Raw genomic sequence first — 26,692 nt, 5'->3', positions numbered from 1 at the left:
CAAAAAAATAGCCCAGTGTTTTGAGAACACAGGATGCATATCAGTGAGTGTAAGTCAGTTTGGAAAATTATTTTGAGCCTTCAGCTCAAAATAATCCACATGCCAAAGTGGCACATCCTTGGGGGCAGGGGGTGCCCTGAACCCCTCAAAATCATTGGCTATTTTACAAGACTTGGTGGGAACACTTTGACTTAATAAAAACTATACCTGAGTATCACTGTGTATTACTTTAGGTTTTCTACCTTTAGGTTAAAGAACATGTGAGGGCAATGAGGATATCTGTTTTGTTAACATGATGCCCCAAAACAAAATATGTACAAAGTGGTCAAAATATTTTTTGAGTGAGTAAATGAAATCCATGATTATACATATGGTTTACAAAATTATCATCACCAGCTGTGTCTGGCATAAACGTGCAGAATGAAGTGAACTGTTAGACAGGTAATAACTCCGGATCCATTTACTTCTTAAACATTGTTCTTCCAAAATTCAACAGGGGAGGTAAGAGGGAAAGGAAGAGAGGATATGGGAAAAGAGACACACATCTGTAAGCAGCTGAATGTGTAGAGACAGGTGCCAGTCATGTAGCCCCCAAAATTGGCATATACTTTCCACATTTGGTGCCTGAGGAAGGAGGGAGAAAGTGAAATGTAAATTATGTACTATAAAAATCAGCAGCTGTGTGCCCTTGTCTTCTGCTCTAATGCATAGCTCTGAAACCCCAGGTTGCTCCCACTGAGTGGTGGAAAGGTAAAAGGAGACCAGATGTTTGAAGGTGACACACAGACTCTAAATGAGAAATGCTGCTGTGGACAAGATAAGAAAACGAAATCTTGCCTGGTGTAGAATCCTAAAAGAAGGAGGTGGGATCAGTGCTAGGTCATCTCACCAGAAGAGGCAGACTGGTGGGTGGCCAAGCTCAAGGCTTCTTGTAAGAGGTGTGGGTAGTCCCTTATCTAGAATGATTTGAAGGTGCCCCCAACTGGAAAGAACTTAGGCATACATCATTCATGTAACTGCCAGGGGACACAGAAGTGAATTCCAAGGATCTGCGTTCTGAATGAGGTCTAAATTATACTGTGCTTGCCCCAATTAAGTAGTGATACTACCATTGCTTCCCTCTGTGCCTGGGGGTAGTGGTTGGCAGCCTTTATAGTGCTCCTAGAAATTCGGATATGCATGGCTTAGGCATCCTCATATGGCTCATATTTGAATCAAGGGTTTGATTGGACACATCTGGTTGGCAGAACCTAGGTCACATGTCTGTAGCCTTGTTGCAAAGGCAGCTGGGAAAATGCATTGCTGCTTCTATTTCAATCATGGAATGTAGGGCCTAAAAGATGCAGGGTGACGACAAATTTATCAATTGTCTGCTATACTGGTTTTTGTGGGTTTGGGTTGTTTTTTGTTTTTGTGTGTGTATGTTTTTGTTTTTGTGTTTGGACTTACACTAAATGTAGTTTCATGAAAGATTCAGTACTACATATTTGAGTATTAAGATTGGTCCAGTTTTAGAAGTTGTGTGTTCACTCAATTTAAGAAACAGCACTTAAACATCAAAGTAAAATCCATTACACATTTGATTAATCTTTGACAAACAACCAATGTAGCAAAATAAAAACAGCTTCTGGTGTTTAATCATCCAAGTTTAGTTTCCAACCACCTCCCACTTTGTGAACTTTACAAATTTTAATACCTCTGCTCTTTTTTTTTTCCCATACTTAAAGTGGGCACGTTGCTATATATGCAGTGTGATATACAAGTTAAGCTATACATGTGAAGAATTGAGCAGAGTGCTAGACACAAAAAGGTAAACTGAGTTTATTGATCACTTATGTGCCTGCCTCAGTGATAGAAAACACGTATACAAAGATGAATAAGCCATGTTCAATGTTTTCAAATAGCTAAGATTAAGAAAGCTATTAAGAACAGAATGGTTAACATCCTTTAAAAGAGCTATTCGCAAGGTATTATGGGAAGGGAGTATAAAGTTTCTCATTGGGCAAGTACAGGAAGGCTTCAAAGGGAAATGTGATGGTTAATTTTGTGTCAGCGTGACTGGGCCATCAGGTGCCCAGACATTGGGTTAAATGTTCTGGGTGTGTCTATAAGGGTGTTTCTGGATGAGATTAGTATCTAAAGTCATAGACTGAATAAAGCAGACTGCCCTTCCCAACATAGGTGGGCTTCATCCAATCAGTTAAATCTGTGGATAGAACACAAAGACTGCCTAGGGAATTTTGCCTATCTGATGGACTGAGCTGGAGAAACATTCTTTCCTACCCTTGGACTATAGCTTACACTGTGAGCTGTCCTGTTTCTCCAGCCTTTGACCTACAACTCCAACTACTTTGGACTACAACTTACTATTAGTCTCCAGCTTGCCAACTGCAGATCTTGGGACTTCTCAGTCTCTATAATTGCATGGACCAATTCTTTAAAATTACTCACATATTAAGATTGTAACTTAAAGATGTAAATAGAATGTTATTTAAAGATATTACATACTGCGTTCCTCTGGAGAACTCTAGTAGAGGAAATTATAAAATATCACATAAAGGGTAGGAGTTTGCAATATAATTAGGAACATCATTCACTTGTATTTTATTTTTGACTTCATTGTAGTTAACATACAGGCCCTTGCATTTTAAATTCACACCTGTTCTTCTATAATGAAAAGGCCACCAATGACTGACAGAATATTCCATATTTGTATTTTGAGTTTACAGAGATACCTGGTTTTGTAACAGTTGATCCATTCTCTAGATTTGCCATAATCAGTGCAGTAGCTATGAGTTAATGGGGCTGTGTTGCACTTGACATGCAACTGGCCCAGACTGAATTCTACTGTATCTTATTGTGTAAAATACATAGTGGCTTTCAAAAACTTCTTACAAGGAAAGAATCTCTGATCACTCACATTTTCCTATATTTGTTACACAGTTAAATATCTTAGATAAATTTAGTTAAACATATTAAAATTCATTTTATCCAGGGACTCCTGGGTGGCTCAGTCAGTTGAGCATCCAACTCTTGATTTTGTCTCAGGTCATGATCTTGAGGTACCTGAGATTCTGCCCCGTGCTGTCAGCCCAGAGCCTGCTTGAGATTCTCTCACTCACTCTTTCTCTGCCCACAACCCCCCCCCCCAATAAATATTTTAAAAATTCAGTTTCTCCATTTGTTTCCTTATGGCTACCAGAAAATTTAGACTGTGAAGGTAGCTCATATTTCTGTTGGACAGCACTGCTTTGGTCTGAGACCAGTCGCATGATAGGACATGGTTGTTTACTTGAAATACAGAATCTCAGCTCCAGACCTACTGAATCAAGAATGTGCCCTTCAGCTAGATCCCAGGGAGACTTGTCTGTACAGAAGAGTTTGTGAAGTACTGTTCTAGCCCATTGTCCTCAAAATATCCCTTTTAATCCTCCAAGTGTAATAGAAGCTTCCTTTATGCAGCTCTCATTCCTAGAGAGGCAGACAGAGTAAAGATTATCCAACTTCACAAGAGGCAAGACTAGAATTTTGAATATCCTCTCCCTCCAGATCAGGTTTGTATTTAGTATATATCTAGGGTTCGGTTGTTAAAACACCATGCTTAGCAAGCTTCTGGCACAAAACAACTTCATCATGTCATCAGTTTTAAGAAGGAGGGAGAAGGAACAGTTTCCTCTGATAATGCCCGTTTGTCTTCAGTAGGCTCCTGCCCCCAACCTGGGGTCATTTCTGGTCCTCAGGTGCCCACAGGCCTCCTGCAAGTCCTTTGTTCACCCTCCCCTCCCAGTTTCTGCCCACAGCTGTTAGCAGGTTTCCCTCCCCATAGTTCCCCTTTATCATCTGGGCTGATCAGCCCCCCGGGCCCTGCTTTTCTGCTTTCTCTCATGACAGCTAATTTTGTGCAAAAGTAATCTCAGAGTAAGGTGTTTGTGCTTGATAATAGCTTAATATTTTACCTCTCCTGTAGTTTTATTGCATTTTAATAGAGAGTTCCTGGAAATAAAATGGCTTATCTTAACTAGAGAGAATGAAGTAGAAGGGGTGGAATTTGGGGCATCATGCCAGGCCAGTGAGAAAGATATTTTGGACAGAAAGGTCCTTGAGCGTCATTCTGTTTTCCATCTCTATAATCTGTATTCACCAGCATTGTCAGAAATTATTTCATATGAATATTAAATATCTTAGAAATTATCATTTTAATACATGAGATAAAAATGATACAGATTAAAGGAAAAGGAATCATTACCAAACAATAAGTCATCATTTAATTTTGTGCAAATATTGTGTTGCTGTTACCCAAAACTGGGTCCCCTTCTTGGTGGGTGTCAAGCCAAAAGACAACAAAGCCAAAGGATAGAAAAATAAAAGATTTTAAATACAACAAGTAAAAGAGAACACAGGGTATATTTCCCAAAGCAGTTTCTGCCATGAACAACAAAACTGGGGCAGTTGTAAGCTAAAGGTGCATACATATTCATGAGGGGGTTTGTGTGATGGGGAATTCAGCATGGACTTGGGGCGAAAGTCCTCTTAGGTGATAGAATCCAGGTCAAAGTCATGAGGAACCAGCAGGGTTCAATTCTGTCTTCAGTTAGTCTGGTATTTGAGTGTTCAAAGGGGTTTAAAACCTACAAAGATAATTTAAGAATGTGTGCCTGGTCAGTCTTTACTTTGGAACCAGCACTGGGAATTTGACCACTATTACTGTTGCTGATATGATTAGGCTAATCTCCTGGCCTGATGGTGGCTTTTTGTTCTTCCATTCTTTTGTTCTCTTAAAATCATTATCTACTGGATTCTATTCTTTTTTATATTCCAGGAAGTTCTGCAAGAAATGTGCTTTGGACAACTGGTACTGGTCAGGCATATATCACAAGAGGGCCTGGGGCCTAAAGTGACTTATATGTCAAGAAAGCTACCCCTTATCTTTTCCCAGAGACCCCTAACTCTCTACTTATATTACCTTAAACAATATGAACAATTAGAGAATAGGAATGGGATATTTTATCCCATTTTACGCTTGAGCTCAAAACATTCCCTTTTAAAAACACTTTTAAAAATATAATACATTTACAGGAAAACATAAAAAGTATTGAAATTTTACAAAGTAAATATCCAAATAATATTCACTCTGGATAAGAAATTATTTTCCAATAAATATATCTTAGTTCAGATGTTTAGTTTTCTATTTTATATAAATAGAAACATGTCTAGCTGTTTCAAAACGGATTATTAGATTCAGGCTTGTTGTATGCTGTGGCTATCTACATTTCAAACAAAAAGAATCCTCTGTATGAGTAAACTAGAATTTATTTGTATATTATACTACTGATGAAGTCTGGGTTTTTTGCAGTTTAGAGATAGTATGAATAATACTGTTGTAAACCTACTCATTCATGGCTTTTGTGCACTTGTGTAATTGCACATGGGCACGTATTCCTGATGAATGAAATTGCTCATAACAAACTGCCCCAAATCTGATTAAAAATAAAATGTATTTGTCCCTCATACACCGCTGTTAGTTGGAATGTCTTATCTTCAGATTGGTATATATCTTCTTAAACCAGTGGGTATCTCAGGGCATAATCTCATGGTGATGGGAGAATCAAAGGAGCATGAGCTCCACTGCATGTGTGTGTTTCCATGCCTCTACTCACATCACATCTATTAGCATTCCATTGGCCAAAGTAAGTCACATGATCAAGCCTAAAACCAGTAAGTACACTCCACCCACTATAAGGTCATGGTAAGGGTGTACAGATATACTATCTGTACAGAGAAGAATGGAGACCAACAATCTATGTAACATGTAAGTTATAGGTATGATGAGCTTTGGTAGACAGTCCCAAGTAATTTTCTGTTTATGTATCACCTGTAGTAGATGATCATTCTCCTTGGCTCCACCCGTTCACTATTTGGTATTGTCTGTTTTTTAAACCTGCTCTTCTATTTTGACATTTGCATCATGTAGTGATTTTTAAGTGTATGTATTTTGAGAGAGTGTGCATGTGAGTGGGGGAGGAGCAGAGAGAGAGGGAGAGAGAGAGTCCCAAGCAGGCTCTCTGCTGTCAGCACAGAGACTGGCATGGGGCTTACTCCCATGAACTGTGAGATCATGAACTGAGACGAAATCAAGAATCAGGCATTTAACAGACTGAACCAATTAGGTACCCCAGCATTATATAGTTGCTTTTTTACTGATTATTAATATGTTTGTACAGCTTTAAATTTATCAACCATCTGAATGGTGTTTACTTTACATTTACTAAAATTGGAACATTTTAAAATTTAAAGTTGAATTTAAAAATTTTAAATTGGAAGGTTAGCATGGTCCTAAGCAGATTTGGGAAGCATCTATTTTTTTACCCTATTATCTCCTCAATACCTGGTATCCATATCAATGCCCCCTCACCCCAAGAAAGAGGAAGAGACTTCATACATTTTGATACTAATCTCTCCACCTAGGATACTCTTTTCTTTCCTTACCCTTCTGAGTGAGATAACTTTTTTTTTTTATTAATTTTTTTTTTTTAACGTTTATTTATTTTTGAGACAGAGAGAGAGCATGAACAGGGGAGGAGCAGAGAGTAGAGGGAGACACAGAATCTGAAACAGGCTCCAGACTCTGAGCTGTCAGCACAGAGCCCGACGCGGGGCTCGAACCCCCGGACCGTGAGATCATGACCTGAGCCGAAGTCAGACGCTTAACCGACCAAGCCACCCAGGTGCCGCTGAGTGAGATAACTTTAAGATAGCCCAAAGGTCAGCTGTCCTATGAAGTCTTGGCCTATTTACCAACCTCCAACTTTAAGTGGATTTTGTTATTCTTCTGTTGTGCCCTCATTTAATGACAAGGACAATATATTACTGAACTTGTATCCCTATACCTAGTATCTATAAGTGGATAAGTGAAAACTTTTCTAAAATAGCATGCTTTTTACAAGTTGTGTGATAATAGGCAAATGACATAACTTCTAATGACCTTTAACTTCTCATCTGTAATTGGACGTGAGAAGAGTTCTTCATAGCTATTACAAGATATAAATGACATAATGAATGTAAAATATTTATATATGAAGCAAGCACAATTTCAGTGCTTAATGAATGATAGTAATAAATGTTATTACTTAAAACAAAGAACCTCAATATCTTGCCCACCTTTTATTGGAGAAGATTGCCTCTTTCTGAGTGACTTGTAGAAATTCATTATACATTCTGGATATGAGTCTTTGTTGACACATATACTTTATTCCACACTAGGGCTTACATTTGCTGTCTCTTCATAGAGCCTGTGATAAACTGATCTGTTCTAGTGTACTCAGTTTTAACAAATGTATTCTAATTTGTCAATCTTTTTTATTTTATTTTTATTTTATAGTTTATATAATTTATATAGTTTAGGGGAAAGCAGGCCTCATCAAAATATTTAATCTACCAATACATAATTAGGACCTATGCTTCTACTTAGGTCATCTTTAATTTTTCTCATGTCCTACAACTTCCTAAGTAGAAGTCTTGCAAAACTTTTGCAAGATTTATTCTTTGAGATTTGATATTTTTGACAGTATGTTAATACAATAATTTCATTTATTCTATTTGCTGATTGTGTATAAAAATGATTTTTTTTCCTGTATTGACCTTGTTGCCAGAAAACTTACTAAATTGATTTATTCAATCTACAAATTTATCTGTAGAGTCTTTGAAATATTCTATATACCCAACAGACATTTTTCTATGAATGGTGACATTTTCCCTTTTTGAGTTTCTTTTTTTTTTTTTTTTTTTACATATTTTTGTCTAGCTGAACAGGTGGAACCACCAGCATAGAGTAAATAAAAGTATTTATAATCACTATTCTCATTGTGTATCCAGTCTCAGAGTGAATGGTTTTAATATTTGTCCAGTGATCATAAAGTTTGCTTTTCGTTTAGCCACTTATTACTAAAGATAAAGCAATCTGCTTTGATGCCTAGTTTGCTAAAAAGTTTTTGAGGTTTTGGAATTCCTTATACATAAGAAGATATCGATAGGTCTATTTTTTTCATCTGAAATAATTATAAATTCAAATGGCACTGTAAGATATAGATCCTGTCCCCTTCCCCAGTTCCCCTCAATGGTAGCACTTCTCAAACCATAGTACAACATCACAATCAAGATACAGATATATTTAAGATACAGAACATTTTCATGACTACAATGATCCTTTATGTAGACTTTGAAAACAACACCCACTCCCTCCATAATGCCTGGCAACCATTAATCTGTCATCCATATCTATAATTGAGTCACTTCAAGAGTATTATAAAAATGGAATCCTAGAATATGGAAACTTTGTGGATTAGCTTGTTTCAATTAGCATAATTCTGGTGGAGATTCATCTAGGCTATTGCATGTATCAACCTTTTTTTTATTGTTGAATAATAGTCTATGATATGGATGTACCACAGATTGTGTAACTATTGAAGGGTATTTAACATGTTTCACATTTTTAGCTATTATGAATAAAGCTACTACAAACGGGAAAAAAATAGTGTGTCTTTATGTGAACATAAGTCTTCATTTCTCTGTAATAAATCCAAGACTACAATTGCTGCTTTACATATTACATGTGGAAAATAAATACATGTGTAATATATTTTTAAAAATATACACTGTAAAATTTTATTTTATGAGTGATCTCATGTTTCCACATTCTTACCAGTATTAAGGGTTGTCATTTAAAAAAAAATTTTTAACATTTATTCAATTTTGAGAGACAAAGGTAGAGCATGAGTGGGGAGGGGCAGAGAGAGAGAGGGAGACACAGAATCTGAAGTAGGCTTCAGGCTCTGAGCTGTCAACACAGAGCCTGATGGAGGGCTTGAACCCAGGAACCATGAGATCATGACCTGACCCAAAGTAGGACACTTAACCGACTGAGCCACCCAGGCACCCCAGTTGTCACTTTTTTCAAAGCCATTCTGATACGTATGTAGTAATAGTTCATTGTGATTTTAATTTGCACTTACCTAAGGCTAGTAATTTTTTCTTTTTTTAACAAAAGGAAAGGGACTTCTATTTCCATTATCTTCTGGTAGTATCTCCAGAATGAATTGGATTCTATCCTGAAACATCTAAGACACTGGTCTGTGGAGTCTTATCTTCCAATTATATTCACATTTGGAAGTCATTCACTTGGTATTCATTTTTCTTTTCCACCATCAGTGTCACTGTGTCCTAGTACCTCTAATTTGAATTCCAAATTTTTAAAAACTTTCTCTAATTTACCCACTTTGGTTTGGATTCTTATTTCAATATTAGAGCTATTGGTCATTTTCCCCACATTATTGTATCAGGACCAACTATTTAATTTTCTGCATCCAGTGGAAGAAATGCAGACTTCTTATTTTAAAATTGAGAATTACAAACAGTGATAGTAGAGCATCAAACAAAGCATGGATTCTTGTAAGCATAGAGTACTGTGTGACTGAACAGGTGGCATGCCCATGATGCCAGCTAAAGCTAATGATGTTGAACATGTTTTATGTGCTTATTTGCCATCTGTGTATCATATTTCATGGAATGTCTAGTCATGTCTTTTTTTTCCACTTTCTAAATGGATTGTTCTTAAGATTTGAGAGTTCTTTGTATATGCTAAATAGTAGTCCTTGGTCAGATATCAGGTTTGCAAATATTTTCTCCTATTCTAGCTTCTCTTTTTATCTTCTTAATGGGGTCTTTTATAGAGCAAAAGCTGTTTTAAAATTTTGAAGTCTAATTTATAAACTTTTCCTTTTATGGACTTTGTGTGTCAGGTCTAAGATTTTTCCTGGCCTTGGATCTTGAAGATTTTTCCTATGTGTCTTCTAAAAGTTTGATAGTTTTATGTTCAAGCTTCTGATCCATTTTAGATTGATTTTTCTATAAAATGTGATCCTGAGTTAGAGGTTTGCTTGTTTTTACCAATGTAAAATTTTTCCTATGCCATTTGTTGAAAACGCTCTCTTTTCTTCACTAAATTACTTTTGCACTTTTGTCAAAATGTAGTTACACTTTTGAATGTTTATTTCTGAGTTCTCTGTTCCGTTTTATTGAGCTATGTGTCAATACTATGTAGTCTTGATTACTATAGCTATACAGTAAGCCATGAATTCAGGAAACCTGATTTTTCCTACTTTGCTTTCTAAAAATGTTTTAGTTTTTCTAGGGTTTTTTTTTTTTTGTTCTTCTCATAAAAAACTTTTAAAAATGGTGCCCATATCCACACATACATATGAGTGTTCCAAAATTTTGATAGGCATTGTGTTGTCTTTACACCAATTTGTGGAGAATCAACATCTTTACAATGTTGAGTCCTCTAAGCCATGAAAATGATATGCTTTTGCCTTTAGATTTTTAAGTTTCATTCATCAGTGTTAAGGGCTTTTAGCATATAAAGCCTGCATATGTTTTGTTTAAACCTCAGTATTTAATTTTTTGAAGTGTTCTAAATTGGTTCACTGTTAGATCCGTTATAGTCTAAATGTTTTCCGTCTTGCTAGGCTGCACTTGGTTTCTCCTGGGCTTTTTTGTTTTGTCTGTACCCATTAGTGTTTCCAGGCTGCCATCTTCTTCAGTTTCAATTTGTGAGGCAAAAAGAAAACCTAGAGAACTCACTACACGGCTATTCCTTGGATCTCAGAGTTCCTAGCCAGGTTGCCTTTTCCTCCCCAACTTTCAGAGTCATCTTAAGCTTGTTCTATGTACAGTTTTCATGGTTTTATTTTATGTAGCAGGAGGCATAGGGAAAAGTACATCTATTTCATCTTCCCAGAAACCACAGTCTTGGTTTAAAACAAAACTCTGCCACTAGATGTGGCTCATATTGTATCTGAGCTCCAAAAGCTCCTTGGAACCCTTCTGGAGGTGTCCATTGAGGGAAGGTGAAGAACTGGCAGAACTATGGGACTCCCACAACTGATCTAACCATAAAAGTTATTTTTTTCTGTGAAGAGATAATCTGTATTTAAACACATTCTATCTTAAAAAACTCTGGGACACAACCATTTTACAGATCATGGCCATAGGATTATGCAGTCATTCATCATGATTATGGTAAATGGGGGAAAGAAAGGTAGAACAAGATGTCATCATTTCTTTCTGAAGGAACTAAGGAGAGGAGAACATCTACTCTTTTCTTTTCCTCACCCCCAAAACAAGAAGTGAGGCAGAGACAAAGGACTTGAAGCACTCAGTGTCAGTGCCTGTAGCTCAACCCCGTTACCTCTCATTTCTGTTTAGCAGAAGAGAGCCAAGGAATCAGGTTTCTCAAGAACCCCTCTATCTGGCTGAAAAGAAAGTGTTAGAAGGCTCTAACATTGAAAGGATGTGGATGTCCTGAAATAGTTTCTGTTCATGACAGTATTGGGAAAGAACATTGATTTTGCTGCTCTTGCCAAGCTGCTGCAGGTCTACTCACTAATGATGACTATTAACTCTTTTAAAGACCTATCTGTTGGCTTATCCTTGCTATGAGAAGCCATTGTTTAGAATGGCCTCTCTCAGTAATGGCCATCTGCAGGTGCAAATCTCCAGGTAGTGTCTGTTATTCCAAAGGAAGCACTACAGCTTGTACCACCTCGATAGGTTTGCTGTGGAAAATCTACCTGAGGACCCTATAGAATGTATATGGTTGTCCCCTTGGCGTTGAACTTCCCAGAGCAGTGACATTGGGCATTTTCCTGGGAGCAGCAGGGAAATGTTGATTGATATGAACTACCACACTAAAATCTGTCTATAGGAAAGATTTCAATTGCTGTGTAACTCAGATATCATCACCCCTTACTCTTCCCAGACCTAAATAAACTTGGCTTACTCCTCAATTTTAAAGCATGATAAAAAGTCTAAACTCTGCCTTATAATTCCCGTGTATTTCCAGGATTTACTTTTTAATGACACCCCTTTCTTCGGCTCTTATTTCCATGGTGGGGAAGTATGTTCTCATAAACTTTTAGTCTTCTCTGAAGCTAAGTTCAGCCAGTTTTCAAAACCATTTTCAAATCCAGCAAGCTTATATACCCTTATTAGATTTCACTGAATATTTATATTCAAGAGGATGGGCTGTGCTAGAATCAATGCAATTCCCTTTCTTTCTTGGCCTCTCACCAGTCCTCCCCCTTCCAAACTCTGTTTTCTATCTGTTACTTTTGAGGATTGACTTCAGCTCAACTTGAGCTCCTCTGGGTGTCTTCTGCTGTCTTCCTAAATAAGTACATTTCAAATGTTTCTAATTTAACACTCATTATAATACAGTTGAATTACCTGTTTATTTTCATGTATTCTCCCAAGATTATAAACTATGTGGATAGAAATCAGCTGTCTTGGGGCGCCTGGGTGGCGCAGTCGGTTAAACGTCCGACTTCAGCCAGGTCACGATCTCGCGGTCCGTGAGTTCGAGCCCCGCGTCAGGCTCTGGGCTGATGGCTCGGAGCCTGGAGCCTGTTTCCGATTCTGTGTCTCCCTCTCTCTCTGCCCCTCCCCCGTTCATGCTCTGTCTCTCGCTGTCCCAAAAATAAATTAAAAACGTTGAAAAAAAAAAATTAAAAAAAAAAAAAAAAAAAAAGAAATCAGCTGTCTTTTTCAACATGGTAGATTCTGTGCCTATCAGAGTATGTAGCACAGATTACACACTCAAGCACATATCGATGTCATTATTGATAAATATATTGATATATTAGATTTGTATCAGTACTGGTTTAGTTTCTCTTTCTGCTCAAGAGAAAATTTCTAGTACACTGTGTTCTAAGATGCTTCTGCTTTATACACATATAAACACACAATTAAGATGATTTGCTTAAGTAATTGAGAAAGTTCTTATAAATTATCTGAACCTGAACCTTCATGTTGTATTTTTTTAATTGGGTTAATGATTAATATCTTAGAGATGTATACTACCTCAGAGTTAGAGAAACATATCTTCAGTGTAAGGCCAGTTATTACACATTTCAGGTTTTCAGGCAAACCATGTAAGAATTTTTCAAGTATCTTAAGATTTTCAAAAAAGTCTTCTAGTGAGGGGAACCCGGGTGACTCAGTTGGTTGAACATCCAACTCTTGATTTCATCTCAAGTCATGATCCCAGGGTCCTGGAATCAAGCCCCCTATCAGGTCCTGTGCTGAGCATAGAGCCTGCTTAAGATTCCCTCCCTTTCTCTCACTCTACCTCTCTTTCTCTGCCTCTCTCTCTCCCTCACCCCTGCTCACGCTGTCTCTGTCTCTCTCTCTCAAATAAAGTCCTCTAGTGAAAATTCAACAATAACCTAATATTTTCTCAGTTACATATTGTGGTTTTAATATATCCAAATTTTGCATTTACAACTAACATCTTAAAGGTATTTGAATATATTCTGCAAAAGAATTAAATAAATTTTTGTATAGATTATTCAGAACATCTTAATGTTTTTTAATTATAGACTTTATATTTTGGAAGATTATTGTAAACATATACTACCAAATTGTCTGATTTATTAGTTGAGTTGGCGGGGGGTGGGGAAGTGGAGCGGGGAAAATGACCACATGGGTAAATAGAAATGGCAGAAGTAGAAGTGATTTAGTTTTAATATAATTTAAACTTAAAGCAATATAGTTACTATATAACATGGCTTGGGTTTAAATTGTGGTCTTTTTTTCTCCCTTACTTCCTCTTTCTTTTCTATTTTTTCTCTCTCTCATGCTCTCTTTCTCTCTTTCTCTCCCTCCCTCTCTCTTTCCTTTTTAAGGCACCATTGTTATATTCCACTTTAGTTGATCCTTCTAGAACACCTGTGCATTGACTAGTATGTACTATTAACTCCATATTACAAGTAAGATTAAATGGTTGGCCAATAATAACAGCAGTATTTAGTGATGGATGTGAGGCTTTATACAGGCTTTTGGTGGCTTCTGCCTGTAAAATTTTAGAGAAGGAAAGTGAAGAAGACCCATCCTAAGAGAAGCAATGGTGTCCAATCAATCATCAGTGTTTTCAAATGAATTTTAAAGTGGTATTTTAAGGTAGAATTTTAGAATTTAAGGTGGAATTTTAGAGATACCTCTAAGAATGTGGCTCCACTGTGCTTTTCAGTACAAATAATACAGCAGGCAGTTACTATTATTTCTGCCTGATAAAGCTTTGTATATATACATTTGGCCTCTTGCTTTAGAAGATAAATGAACTCACTTCAGGGCTGCATCTATAGGCAGATGATTGAAATTCAGGGAGGTGTTTATATGCATTCAAGAGAGAATTTCTGTCACTGCATTTCTACATGGGAGGTCTCAAAGGGAGTGGATGGATGGAAACAGGAGGGAAGATTGTTTATTGGAAGGAAATGAAAGGGATTAGTTTCTATGGAGGCCAGGGAGGTGACCTAGATTCACAACACTGGAATGTGTACTGTGATAGACACTTCTTAAAAGAGAGAAAGAAATCTTGGATAGAAGGCCTGACTTAATTTCCAGCCAATTCACATCAAGTCTCTTTGAAGGGGTTTTGTGATCCCAAGAGAAGCTTTTATTTGATATATGTTTCATGTGCTGGGTTTATCTAGGGCTCAGATAATCACACAGAGCAGTTCTTGTCTGGATTACTCAGCATGCTCCTGGCCTCAGCAGGCTCTTTTTGGGGCCTTTGAGTTTAAATAAACAAACATGAAATCTGAAAGACTCACATATGATTCTTAGGTCACAGCATCCTTTCAGAGTAGCTATTCTTATTTCCCTATGAAATTGAAAAACAACCCTATGCATTAAAAAAAATATCCACACGATTTCTCATGTGTAAAAGGCAGATCAGTGAAAATACAAAGAGCAGTGGAGTAGAAAATAGAAAGACTGTGTGGTTGCTCATATATTGAATGGTGTCACAGAATGGTCAGTAGTTGCTGAAACCACACCTGATTGATCAGCCTGCAGATTATACTTCCCACAATTTTCTTTCTGGAGCACAGTCATAAGGTATGACTTTTCCTTGAAGAGGTAGGCTTATGTGCCTCTAAGTCTTTGGATCTTAACATCCCATTGCATATATGTATGTCTTCCACTGTGATTGTTTAAGTTCTTGAGAGTAGAGACCTGGATCGTGTGTGTGCATGTGTTTGTACATCTTCGCATCTCCAGCACCTAGCAAAAACTTAGTTTTGGGGAGGTTCTCAGTACTGTGTGTTTAAAAAGTGCCTCCTTGGTTGACCATTACTATTTTCTAAACCAGAAGGTTCCGAAAATCATATGTGGTTCAAAGTCAACAGTATGAATAATTGTTGAAATTGTGCCAAAATTCAATGCTGTCCTAAATGCTGTTAGTAGTGGTTCTGTTTGCTCTTTACTTAAAATATAAATGGTGGATGGGGCACCTGGGTGGCTCAGTCATTTAAGCATCTGACTTTGCCTCAGGCCATGATCTCACAGTTTGTGAGTTTGAGTCCTGCGTCAGCTATGCTGGCAGCACAGAGCCTGCTTGGGTTTCTCTATCTCTCTCTCTCAAATAAAAAAAGGAAGAAACATTTAAAAAAGAAAGAAATTGGGTGGTGGGGAAGTCATTAAACCCAAAGCAAATAGAAGGAAGGAAATACTAAAGATTAGAAGAGAGGTAAATAGAGAATACGGGGAAAAAAAAAAAGGAGAAAATAAATTATACTGTTACTTCTTTAAAAAGATGAACAAAATTGACAAACTTTTAGCTATATTAACTAAGAGTTTACTCAAATAAGGAATTGAAATAGGGAACTTAGTACCAAACTTACAGAAACAACAACAACAAAAAAATCAGAATTGTATGCAGAAGAATGAATACCCTTACCAAACATATTGAACAAAACAACAACAAACTGAAAATGGATCAATAACGTATAGGCAAAAAGCTAAAATTATAGAACACTTAGAAGAAAACATAGAGTTAAATATTCATTACCTTGAATTTTAGAATACTTAGAACACCAAAAACATGAACAATAAAGAAAATTATACTTCATAAAGATTAGAAACTTTGCATCAAATGCCATTGTTAATAAATTTTAAAAACCTACAGAATAGGAAAAAAATATTTACAAATCATTTATAAGTGTTTAGAATCCAGAGTATATAGGCATGTATAAGTTAACAAGTACACAAACATATTAAAACTTCTTACAATTTTTGGTGTACAATTCTTTACCTTCTTGGTTAAGTTTATTCCTAAGTATTTTATTCCTTTTTGTGCTATTATAAATGGAAACATTTTGTTTTCTTTTTAGATTGTTTATCATCAGTGTATAGAAACACAACTGACTTTTCGTGTTTTTGTATCCTGTAACTGCTGAATTTATTAGAAGTTCCAAAAGTCCTCCCTTCCCCTAGCCCCATGGAATCTTTAGAGCTTTCTATTTATAAAATCATGCTATCTGTAAATAGAATATTCTACTGCTTCTCTTCCAATTTGGATGATTTTTATTGATTTTTCTTACCTCATTGCTCTGGCTAGGACTTTAGAACTATGTTAATTAGAAGTGATTAAAGTAGACATACTTGTCTTGTTTCTGATCTTAGAGGAAAAGCTTTCAGTCTTCCATTGAATAGGATGTTGCGATGCGAATATGCAGTGCATGATGAAGAACAGACTGATAAATGTGTTTCACAATTTGTTCTGTAGGTAATATGACCAAGGTACCTCAAATCATAATATTGTTCTAATGAAGGAGAAATAAATCTTAAAGCGGAAATTCTTTCCTATATTTTCCTGGGTTATCCTTCTCACTTTGTGTACTCAACTAGAATCTCTGATTCTTTTATTTAGTTAACCTATTTAGAAATTCTTGGTTATGAAATCTAAAAATCATGTCTTTCAGATTAATATATTTGAGTATAAATTCTGTCTTGTGTTTTTCAGAAGATGCTTATAAGACCCAGGTTAGAATTGACAATGAGCCAGCTTATTTGGACATTTTGGACACTGCTGGTCAGGTAGGTAATTTTCATAGCTTTCTCTAATCTTTGAGTCCAGTTTAGGCTTTAATCTCAAATCCATTTATCACAAAGAAGAGTTTAACAATTCAAACGGGACAAGAACAAATTCACAATAGCGATGGTGGATTAAATAAGAAAAGAATTGGAAGGAAAATGTGACTCTTGGCCAACAGAATATTTCAACATTCCCATAATGTTTTAAATATAAAAATATAAATGTAGATGTAATATTACCATCTAAGATGATAAAATTAGTTTATTCCTCAGATGTATGTAAAACTTGTCTTAGGCCCTAATATGATGATAATTTTTATTAGAAAAATGTACTGAGGTAAAAAAGGAAGATCTGCTCAGCAAATATACTCATGGAACCAAGGCTAGAGACAGGCAGAATGGGTGACATAAGCAAGATGCATCACAATCTAATGCATCAATTTACAGATGTGTAGATAAGAACAAGGACAAAAACTTCTTTGGTTTAAAAGATACATAAGAAAACAGAAAGGTGGCAAATCAAACAATGATTAGAAAAAAAATAAGCAAAATATAACCAACCTTAAAGTGGGCATACCTGTATTAATATCAGACAGAACAGATTTTATTGCAAAAAAGCATTAATAAGGTGTGAAAGTGTCCTTTTGTAACGGAAGAATAATCAAAGATAATTTCTGGTCTATATTCAAGACAAATGTGAATCCAAAACACATAAATCCAAAAGCATGTATAATGGGAAACTTTAATGCACCTCCGTGAGTACGTGCTATGTCAAAAAGTAGTGCATTTGTAGATTTGAGAACTCATTTAGCTGAAACAGCATGTTGTAGTCGATGTGTGAGTAGGCATTCTTTTCACATAAGTTTTTACACATTTTATTGATGTCTAATACAATTGCACAAAATGTAGTCTGAGATTATTTGATACATATATAATTTTGCTTTGTGACTTAGAATGTGATAAACTTTTGGGATATGTTTAAGCTAGTGACTACCTCTCCAGTGGGAAGGGGAGAGCGACAAAGTGGACTTCAACTCTTTTATGTAAAGAGCCATGTTTCATAGAGTTCTGATTAAATATAAGAAAATATTAATAGTTGAGAGCCTGGATCATAGGTTCACAGATCCTCATTATGTTATTTTCCTTTTGTACTTAAAGGATTTATATGTTTAAATGTTCTATTTCATCTCTTTGATATAACTATTTAAAAACACTACATTAACTGGTACATTGGTATATGCCCCTGGCAATACGTGGTCTGTTTCTATATTTATGAGATTTATTAAGACTATTCGAAGTCCATATATTAGCAAACTCATTTGTTCTGAGGGATATTAGGACAATGGGCTTATGGTAGAAGAGGAGGGCTGAAGCCATTGGGGCTATTTAGATTGGGGAAATTATTTCAGTTACTTGAAAGAGCTGCATTATCCAAGGGAAAATATACTTCTTTTCAGGGGAACTTTAAGCCTAATTACGAGAAGATTGAGTAGGTTAAATGTCATTCAATGTAATAAAGTATTTTTTAACATCATGTTATCAAGATCACTAGCATACAGTATATACAGTGTGCTCTTGGTTTGGGGGGTAGATTCCCGTGATTCATCACTTACATACAACATCCAGTTGTCATTGCAACAAGTGCCCTCCTCAATGCCCATCACCCATTTTCCCCTCTCCTCCACCACCCCCCCCATCAACCTTCAGTTTGTTTTCTGTATTTAAGTGTCTCTTATGTTTACCTCCCTCCCTCTCTGTTTATAACTAGTTTTCCCCTTCCTTTTCCCCATGGTCTTCTGTTAAGTTTCTCAATTTCCACATATGAGTGCAAAAATAGGATATCTGTCTTTCTCTGACTGACTTATTTCACTTAGCATAATACCCTCCAGTTCCATCCACATTGCTGCAAATGGCAGGATTTCATTCTTAGTGCCAACTAATATTCCATTGTATATATAAACCACATCTTCTTTATCCACCCATCAGTTGATGAACGCTTGGGCTCTTTCCATAATTTGGCTATTGTTGAAAGTGCTGCCATAAACATTGCCCCTACGAATCAGCACTCCTGTATCCTTTGGATAAATTCCTAGTAGTGCTATTGCTGGGTCATAGGGTAGTTCTATTTTTAGTTTTTTGAGGAACCTCCATACTGTTTTCCAGAGTGGCTGCACCAGTTTGCATTCCCACCAACAGTGCAAGAGGGTTCTCATTTCTCCACATCCTTGTCAGCATCCATTGTTTCCTAAGTTGTTAATTTTAACCACTCTGACTGGTGTGAGGTGGTATCTCAGTGTGGTTTTGATTTGTATTTCCCTGATGACAAATTATGTTGAGCATCTTTTCACATGTTTATTGGCCATCTGGATGTATTCTTTGGAGAAGTGTCTATTCATGTCTTCTTCCCATTTCTTCACTGGATTATTTGTTTTTTGGGTTTTGAGTTTGGTGAGTTCTTTATAGATTTCGGATACTAACACTTTTTCAGATATGTCATTTGCAAATATCTTTTCCCATTCTGTTGGTTGCCATTTAGTTTTGTTGATTGTTTCCTTTGCAGTGCAAAAGCCTTTATCTTGATGAGGTCCCAATAGTTCATTTAATATAATAAAGTATTTGTAACAACTGAAAACCTCCTCTGACAACAACAACAACAACAAGCTTCTTGGGAAATAGCCAACCTACCTCACTGAAAATAGTCAACTAGAATTATGCTTTGGTAGAAAGTGAAACCCTTTGTATTTTTTTAAAATTTTTTTTAATGTTTGTTTATTTTTGACAGAGAGAGAGAGAGAGAGACGGAGCATGAGCGGGGGAGGGGCAGAGAGAGAGGGAGACTCAGAATCTGAAACAGGCTCCAGGCTCTGAGCTGTCAGCACAGAGCCCGACACTGGGCTTGAACTCAGACCGTGAGATCATGATTAAGCCGAAGTCGGACGCTCAACCGACTGAGCCACCCAGGCACCCTACCCTTTGTATTTTTAATAGTCAGTCTACAAGAATGTATGAACACTTACCTGGTCACATTTGGTATTAATGTAATCATGGATAACTAGATGTTTTTCCTCTCCATTGGTGTAGGGTTGGCCATATTACACTGCCCAGGTCAATGAATTGTCAGCAGATGAATCAACCTGCTAGTTATTGGTTGAGGTCTTAGGAGGCACTAAGGGTGCTTCTGCTATGCATGAAGAGAAGGCATGAGGCAGGTAACCCTTGGTTACAGGAAAATGAGGGAAACACATGGAACAGACCTAGACTCAAATCAAAGACTAGAGCAAAGCCCAGCTCACTCACAATCTGACGCACATCTCTTCTAGCCACCACACAAACTGATGAACTAGAAAACATCATGAATACTAGTAGCTTCAAGCTCCTAAGTTTAAGTAGCTTTGTCATGCAGCATTATTATGATAATAGCTGTCTGCAGCAAATTAAATGAGCCTTATTAGTTCAATATGCCTAGAGATGGAAACTATTACTTGTTTGTAGATGAAGTGGTGAGTGTGGAGAGAGAAATCTACACATATTGACTCCAGTGCTTTGTAATGCTGAGAGTCTATGCTCTGGAATCAATGAAAAACTTGTAAATAAACAATTTTTAAAATGTATATATCCTTATTTTTCTGAGCTAGCTTCAATTGCAGCCAATCATATTCAGAAATGCATCAGTCTCAAAAGACGATGACTTGTTGGCTTCCAAACTATTAATCTCTCACATGCAAGAGATAATCTATACAGTTGATTTAATGAAACTTATGCCACATAGGGAACAGTAGAGAACACCACTGAAACACATTTAATAATACCATCTTGTTTTCTTTTGTAAATATTCTTATTAAACATCTGTTGAAATGTATTACCGTTACAACAAACCCAGGAAATAGAAACGTTACTGTTGCCACCTAGAATTTGAGTAAAACCGTATACAAAGAAATGACTGTCCTTTTGGAGGCAATGTTGGTAGTAGGGCCAACTAAGTGTTTGTGTTTGAGCTGTACACATAGCCCTGCAGTACTTAAATAATTCCATGGAAGAATCATTGGCCATCACCAAACAGCATGTTGGAAAGGACTTTTACCTTAACCATTCTTCCAGTGCTTCAATTCTCAATGCTCCTGCCAAATGCTCATTAAGCTTATGTTTGACCAAGTCAGATGATTAGGTACTCTGTTTCTGGAAACAGACAAGAGATTTTAGGAAATTTTAATTATTTGAAAGTATTTTCTTACAATGAGATTACATTTTCCTCTCCGTACTTTCTACCTATGGGTCTCAGATCCCTTGAAAAAAAATGGTTACTCATTTTATAAATGAAAAATTTAAGTCTTACAGAGGTTAAATGACTTAACTAAAATAATAGAGCAAGCCACTGAGCCAGCTATTACTAGATTCTATCTACACTCCTGTGCAAGCTATTTCTTACTTCACTCCTCTTATGGAATCCCTTTGTATGTATGAAGGTACTATCCTAGGTCAAGAAAATGCAGGATAGAATAGAATTTTGCTTCTGTTCTTAAAATGCTTAAGGTTTGGAGCAATGGGAGATGCTAAATTAAAAATTGCAACAAATTGTGATAAGCAGTATAGCAGAAGTGTAAAATTTTTGGTAATGAGTTATCTCTGATACATAAATTATTCTTTGTTCTGACCTAAATATAAAAAAATCAATAAAAATAGACTTAAATAACAATATTTACATTAATTTAGATGAAACTCTAACAAAGTAAGTTCAGTTTAATTATAAATGTATTGAATTATTCTCCTCATTAGAAATGATACAAATAATTGTCCTCCAAACACTTCAAATTATATATTTTTTGATGTGCTACATATCTAGTCACTGAAACTTCCTAGGAAGAGCAGAGAATTCCAATTTGGAATATGCAAGCTATGGTAAAACCATAAGCAAGTCCAGTGAATAAATGTTACTTTATGGGGAAGGAGGAAGTTGGGAGAGGGTGCTTTAAATGAAAGTCCATTGTTAAAAAGCAAGAATTCAGAGTGATGATAGTTTGCCATTGGCTGAGTTGCAGGCTTAGTCAATTTCTTCTAGAAGATTCAATGTATATATTTTCTTGTTGAGGCCTATAATTAATAATTCTTTCCTGTTGACACTTGTGTTGGGGTGTATAATGGACAGTTCTTCATGTAACTGATATGGTAACTTTTAGCCCTCTGACACTACTTTAGTGAGGATTCTCTTTAATTTTCACATTTCCTGCTTTGATCAAGACCTTTCTCTAGAAGCATCACTGATCAAAAGTCAGTTTTTCTACCACACTAGTGATTTTGTCCTTCAATGCCAGGAAGGACCTTTCCTGGTTGTCATGTTCTACATCAAAGGGCAAATACATAAGCAGTTGGAAACCACTTATGGCCACATTTGGGTGACTAGGTAGGTAAAGAGGGAAAATTCTCAGACATATTTCTTCTATAGTCCATATTTATCAAGATTGTAAACATTGAAGATCATCTCCTTATTAGGTACATCATTTTTACAAAGGTTTTACGGGCACCAAATACAAAACTTAAGAACAAAAGAAACACAATACAGAACAAAAGAAATAGCAAGTCCAAATTGTCTGGTGGTTCTAAACTGGGACCATAGATCTGAAAGTAGCCAACTGAAAATATTTATTGACATTTATTCCAACTTAAGGGAGAAAAATTCTCCTTATGGAGGCAAACATACAGTCATGTATGCCTTCTGGAAGTCCCAGTTTAAAGCAGGCACTTAAAACAAAATAGTAAATACTGCAAGAGCACACTGAAAGAATTAACCAAGTGCATTTGGAAAGATAGAGTGCAGGTATAAACATGAGGCAATAGCTAATGGACTCTTTACAAGAATGGCAAAACTTCAAGGATATATTAAACTAATATCTAAAAAATGCTTTTGGAGACAAATGTTATCCAATAATATACCCTATAAGTTTGCAAATTCAGAGATCATGAAATTGAATAAAAATCCAGCCAGATAATAGTGCATATGAAAGAGTTTTGTGAATTCTGAGCCTTGTAACCCTTCAGAAAAAGCAAGTAAAAAATTAAATTGTCACAAGGTCATGATGATGCTTTCTGAAAGCTCATAATCGGGGGGAAAGTTTCCCCTTTCTCAAGGACTTGGGAAATGTGGACCAGGGCATTTTCTTTCCATAAAAGATATATTAGAAGAAAAACAGTGAAGAAAAGGTCTGGTCTGGACATCTTGGAAAAGCTGTCTCCTCAGATGTTTTCTTTTTCAGTGCTGGGAAATGTTTATTTTCAGGTCACCAGATGGTGTGTAGGTCGAGTCAGAGTTTGGTGCTTTCTTTAGATGGGCCACATGAATCCAAGAGTCTATTCCTTGGAATTTGACAGTACAAGGATAAGTTAGCAATACCTGATAAGGACATTTCTAGTGAGGTTGAAAGGAGTCTGTCTGGAGGTGTCTTTTTCAATAGACAAGATCTCCAAATTGCAAGGTATTATGCTTAAAGTCCTCCCCCAGGAGTGCACTGTGAAAAGATTGCCCTGCTAAAGCATGGTTATTCTTAACAGAAGCAATTAGACCTTTACAGTGTTTAAGTATATCTTCTTTTATTAACTGTGGGTCAGAGAAGTCAGGGGCCATGTACATTGGACATCTTGTGACTATCTCAAAGTGTGAGAGTCTGAGTTTCAAAGAGAGTGACTCTGAGATTTAGAAGGACTAAAGGAAGTGCTTTGGGCCAAGGTATTTAGAGGAGCTCTACAGATTTTATCAGTGGAGTCTTAGTAGCATCAATAGTACATTTGACTCTGGATTGAGGATGATAAGCACAATGAAAGTGTTATAAAACCAGCCAACAACACAGACTTGTCAAAGCACATGACCATTAAAATGGATTCCCTGATCACTATAAAGTTTAAAAGGGATTTCCCAAGTAGGGTTTATCTTTTCTAACAGAATTTCAGTCACAGAAGAAGCAGTGGCCTGTATATAAGGGAAATTTTCAGTCCAGTGAAAAATGCATATGAGCCATGACTAAAACCTATGAATAATCCATGAGATGGGGGGAAACTATCTAGCCCATTTGTCTGAGCAGGATTTCCTGCATTATAATTTAAACAGGTGGGACAAGTGAGGTAGGGAATTTTTGTGGCCTTATTAATATTTTTATACCAATATTGGTTCATGAATTCTCTTAATGTATCAGTAGGCTAATGGTTTAATGACAATGGTATAGTGGTAAGTAGTGAGAATTTTGGAATTTCTCATAGTACCAAATTGCTACTTGGCCCAAACCAGAGTTCTCCCTTTTTATTGAATGAGCACTTACTAGGTTGTCAATATTGTATTTCTTTCCTGGGTCCAATTTCTGAGTATCTTTGGGCAATTTTTCCAAATATCATTTGGGAGAACATCTTTTTCAACTACAACTGAGGTTTGGCTATTAATTTCCTTGAAAGCAGTGTTTTTGGTAGAAATAACAGTGGTTAGGGTTAGGGTTTTCTTTGGTCTCCAGAGAGTTGAATTTGGAATGCCTAGGAACCTTAATAACCAGAGTATCCAGCAAAAGTATGGTATCTAGTAAATCTTGGATAAAGGATCCATTTTTAACTTTTCCACACTGGAGGTAAGAAAACATTAATGTTTCCTAGCATCCCAAAGTCAGGAGCTATCCTAAAGGCATAGGGACTAGGGGTATAAATGTTTGCAGTTTTACAGTTGGTGAAGATACAAGGATGGTTAAAGGGGATCCCATGACTTCTTCAGTAGCCTTAACTAAAAGGGGAGTGGTAGGAATGGTTCTGAGGCAAGAAGGATATCCTTGGGCTACAGTACCCTATGGGTTAATAATGGTCTGTATGTTTTGGGGTGGGTATTCCAATGGCATTCATTCCCTTTCTTCACATACAAAGAGGAAAAGGGGAAATTGATAATTAGGATGTCTGAGGGAGCTTTATTAGACTTTAAAGTCCCAAAAGTTAGATCTTCTGGATCCATATAATAGGATTAGGTATGTCATTTCTTTTAGTAAAGCATACAGAGGTTGAGCCATAAGGGAGAAGCTGGGAATCTAATTTTGAAAGTAGCTAGCCACTCCAAGAAAACCTCATAATTGGCACTTACTTAGTTTTAGGTTTTGGGAAGTTCAGGATGCTATAAAGCCAACCTGGGTCCAAATGTAGTTCTTGTTCTGAGGTCAGGTTCCATAAGTATTGAATCTGAGTTTAGCAAACTGTAATTTTGGGCGTATCTCGTGTCTCTTTAAGGCCAAAAATTATAATAGATAGATGCTGCCTTTCACTGAAGAGGTTTCAGGACAGCAAAGAGAATAAAATCATCTACTTACTGTAACAAAATAGAGTGTGCAGAAAACTTATCATCCAAATCAGCTTTTAAGGTGTGTGAAAAGTAAGGAGACTCTGTAAAATTCTGGGGCATTACTGTCCAAGTGCATTTCTGTTCTTTCCAAGTGAAGCAAAAAGATAGTGGCTATCTTTATCAACCTGAATAATAAAATTCACTGTATAAGTCAATTACATAAAAATTCACTTTTAGTGGAAATGGATTCTGGTAGCAAATGGGGAGGGGGTGTTAGGTAGGAACAACAAGGTGCCAAGGGATAACAACATTAGTTATTTCTTGGTGGTCCTGGACAATCTTCATCCATCGCTGTTGGGTTTTCTCATAAGTAAAAGAATGGGTATTATAGCCACTAGTGCAGGGGATAATGAGCTCCTGCACCTTGTAATCTTCTATTATGGGCTGGATGCCTTGAAGAGTTTCTTTATTTATGGGGTATTAATTCTGGAAAGAGGGTTTTGAGGGGTCTATCTGAATCTTGATGGAAGGTGCACCATGGATTCTGCCAATATCAGTTAAAGATCTTGCCCATATAGAGGATGATAGCTGAACCAATAAGGACAAATGATTAGTATCCCCAGACTCAGCTAAAGTGTTGTCAGATTGAGCAAGTAAAAGATGTTGAAAAGTCATTTAATTCACCTGGTTGGTTTGATTACTATTGTCAAATTCTAGAATTATTTCCTCCTTTTGAGAGAAAGGAATTTTAGCATATTTTTGTAAGAACTCTCTACCCCCCCAAGGTAGAGGGGTAGAGGAACTAAGGACAAAAGAGTGTTTATCTCTCAAAGGGCCTAGGTGATGGACATAGGTTCAGAGAGAGGAACCTGTTGAGATTGACTAGATACCCCCATTATTGAAACTCTATTAGTACTCCTAGGCAGGAGTTACTTTTAAACAGTGGGGTTGAGCCCTAAGAATGTAGCTCTGGTGTCAGTAAAGACAGAAATTCTTTTCTGGAGAGTGGTTTCTTTGATCCAATTAAGAGGGAGGATTGGGAAGAGCCCCTGTAGTTCCTCAGAACCCCTTATTGAGACTTAGGGGGCATAAGAAAGGCTGGCTAGAAGGCTGAAGGTGCCTGAATCTCTTAAGATGGTAGCAATCTTTTTTCTAACATCCTGGCTCTTGGCAATAACAGTAGAAGCAAGGAGGTTTTTGGTTTTGTGTAGGGGCCTTCATTTGCCAAAGTTGAAAATTAAGAATTTTAGAGGTGTCTCTCTCAGGTGACTTACCTAGGGTTCAAGTGAGCTGGTTTGCCAAGTTAACTAATTATGGAGTGGACATAGTTTTCCATTCCATTCTGGTCCCTTAACTAAAAAATATCATGGTTCAGCCCATTAACAAAGTTAAATACTACTTGAGTGGATTCAATGTCTAAGAAAGACCAGAATTATTGTTAAAGACAATTTAATGTTGATTATAATAGTA

At 36.6% G+C, this 26,692-nt stretch overlaps 1 protein-coding gene across 2 annotated transcripts in view; it reads left to right on the top strand.

Annotated features, from left to right (window-relative positions):
- RIT2 (Ras like without CAAX 2) overlaps positions 1–26,692 on the top strand; it is a 373,437-nt gene that overhangs the window by 113,231 nt on the left and 233,514 nt on the right. For both annotated transcript variants that reach the window (XM_042910448.1, XM_042910447.1), the window contains exon 3: positions 16,859–16,932. In XM_042910448.1, the coding sequence (XP_042766382.1) occupies positions 16,859–16,932 (74 nt within the window). The remainder of the gene's footprint in view (positions 1–16,858; positions 16,933–26,692) is intronic.

Source organism: Panthera leo, chromosome D3, assembly GCF_018350215.1.
Source record: "Panthera leo isolate Ple1 chromosome D3, P.leo_Ple1_pat1.1, whole genome shotgun sequence".
Classification (NCBI taxonomy): domain Eukaryota; kingdom Metazoa; phylum Chordata; class Mammalia; order Carnivora; family Felidae; genus Panthera; species Panthera leo.
Note: the sequence above shows the minus strand (reverse complement) of the source record. Positions and strands in the feature narration are given on the sequence as shown.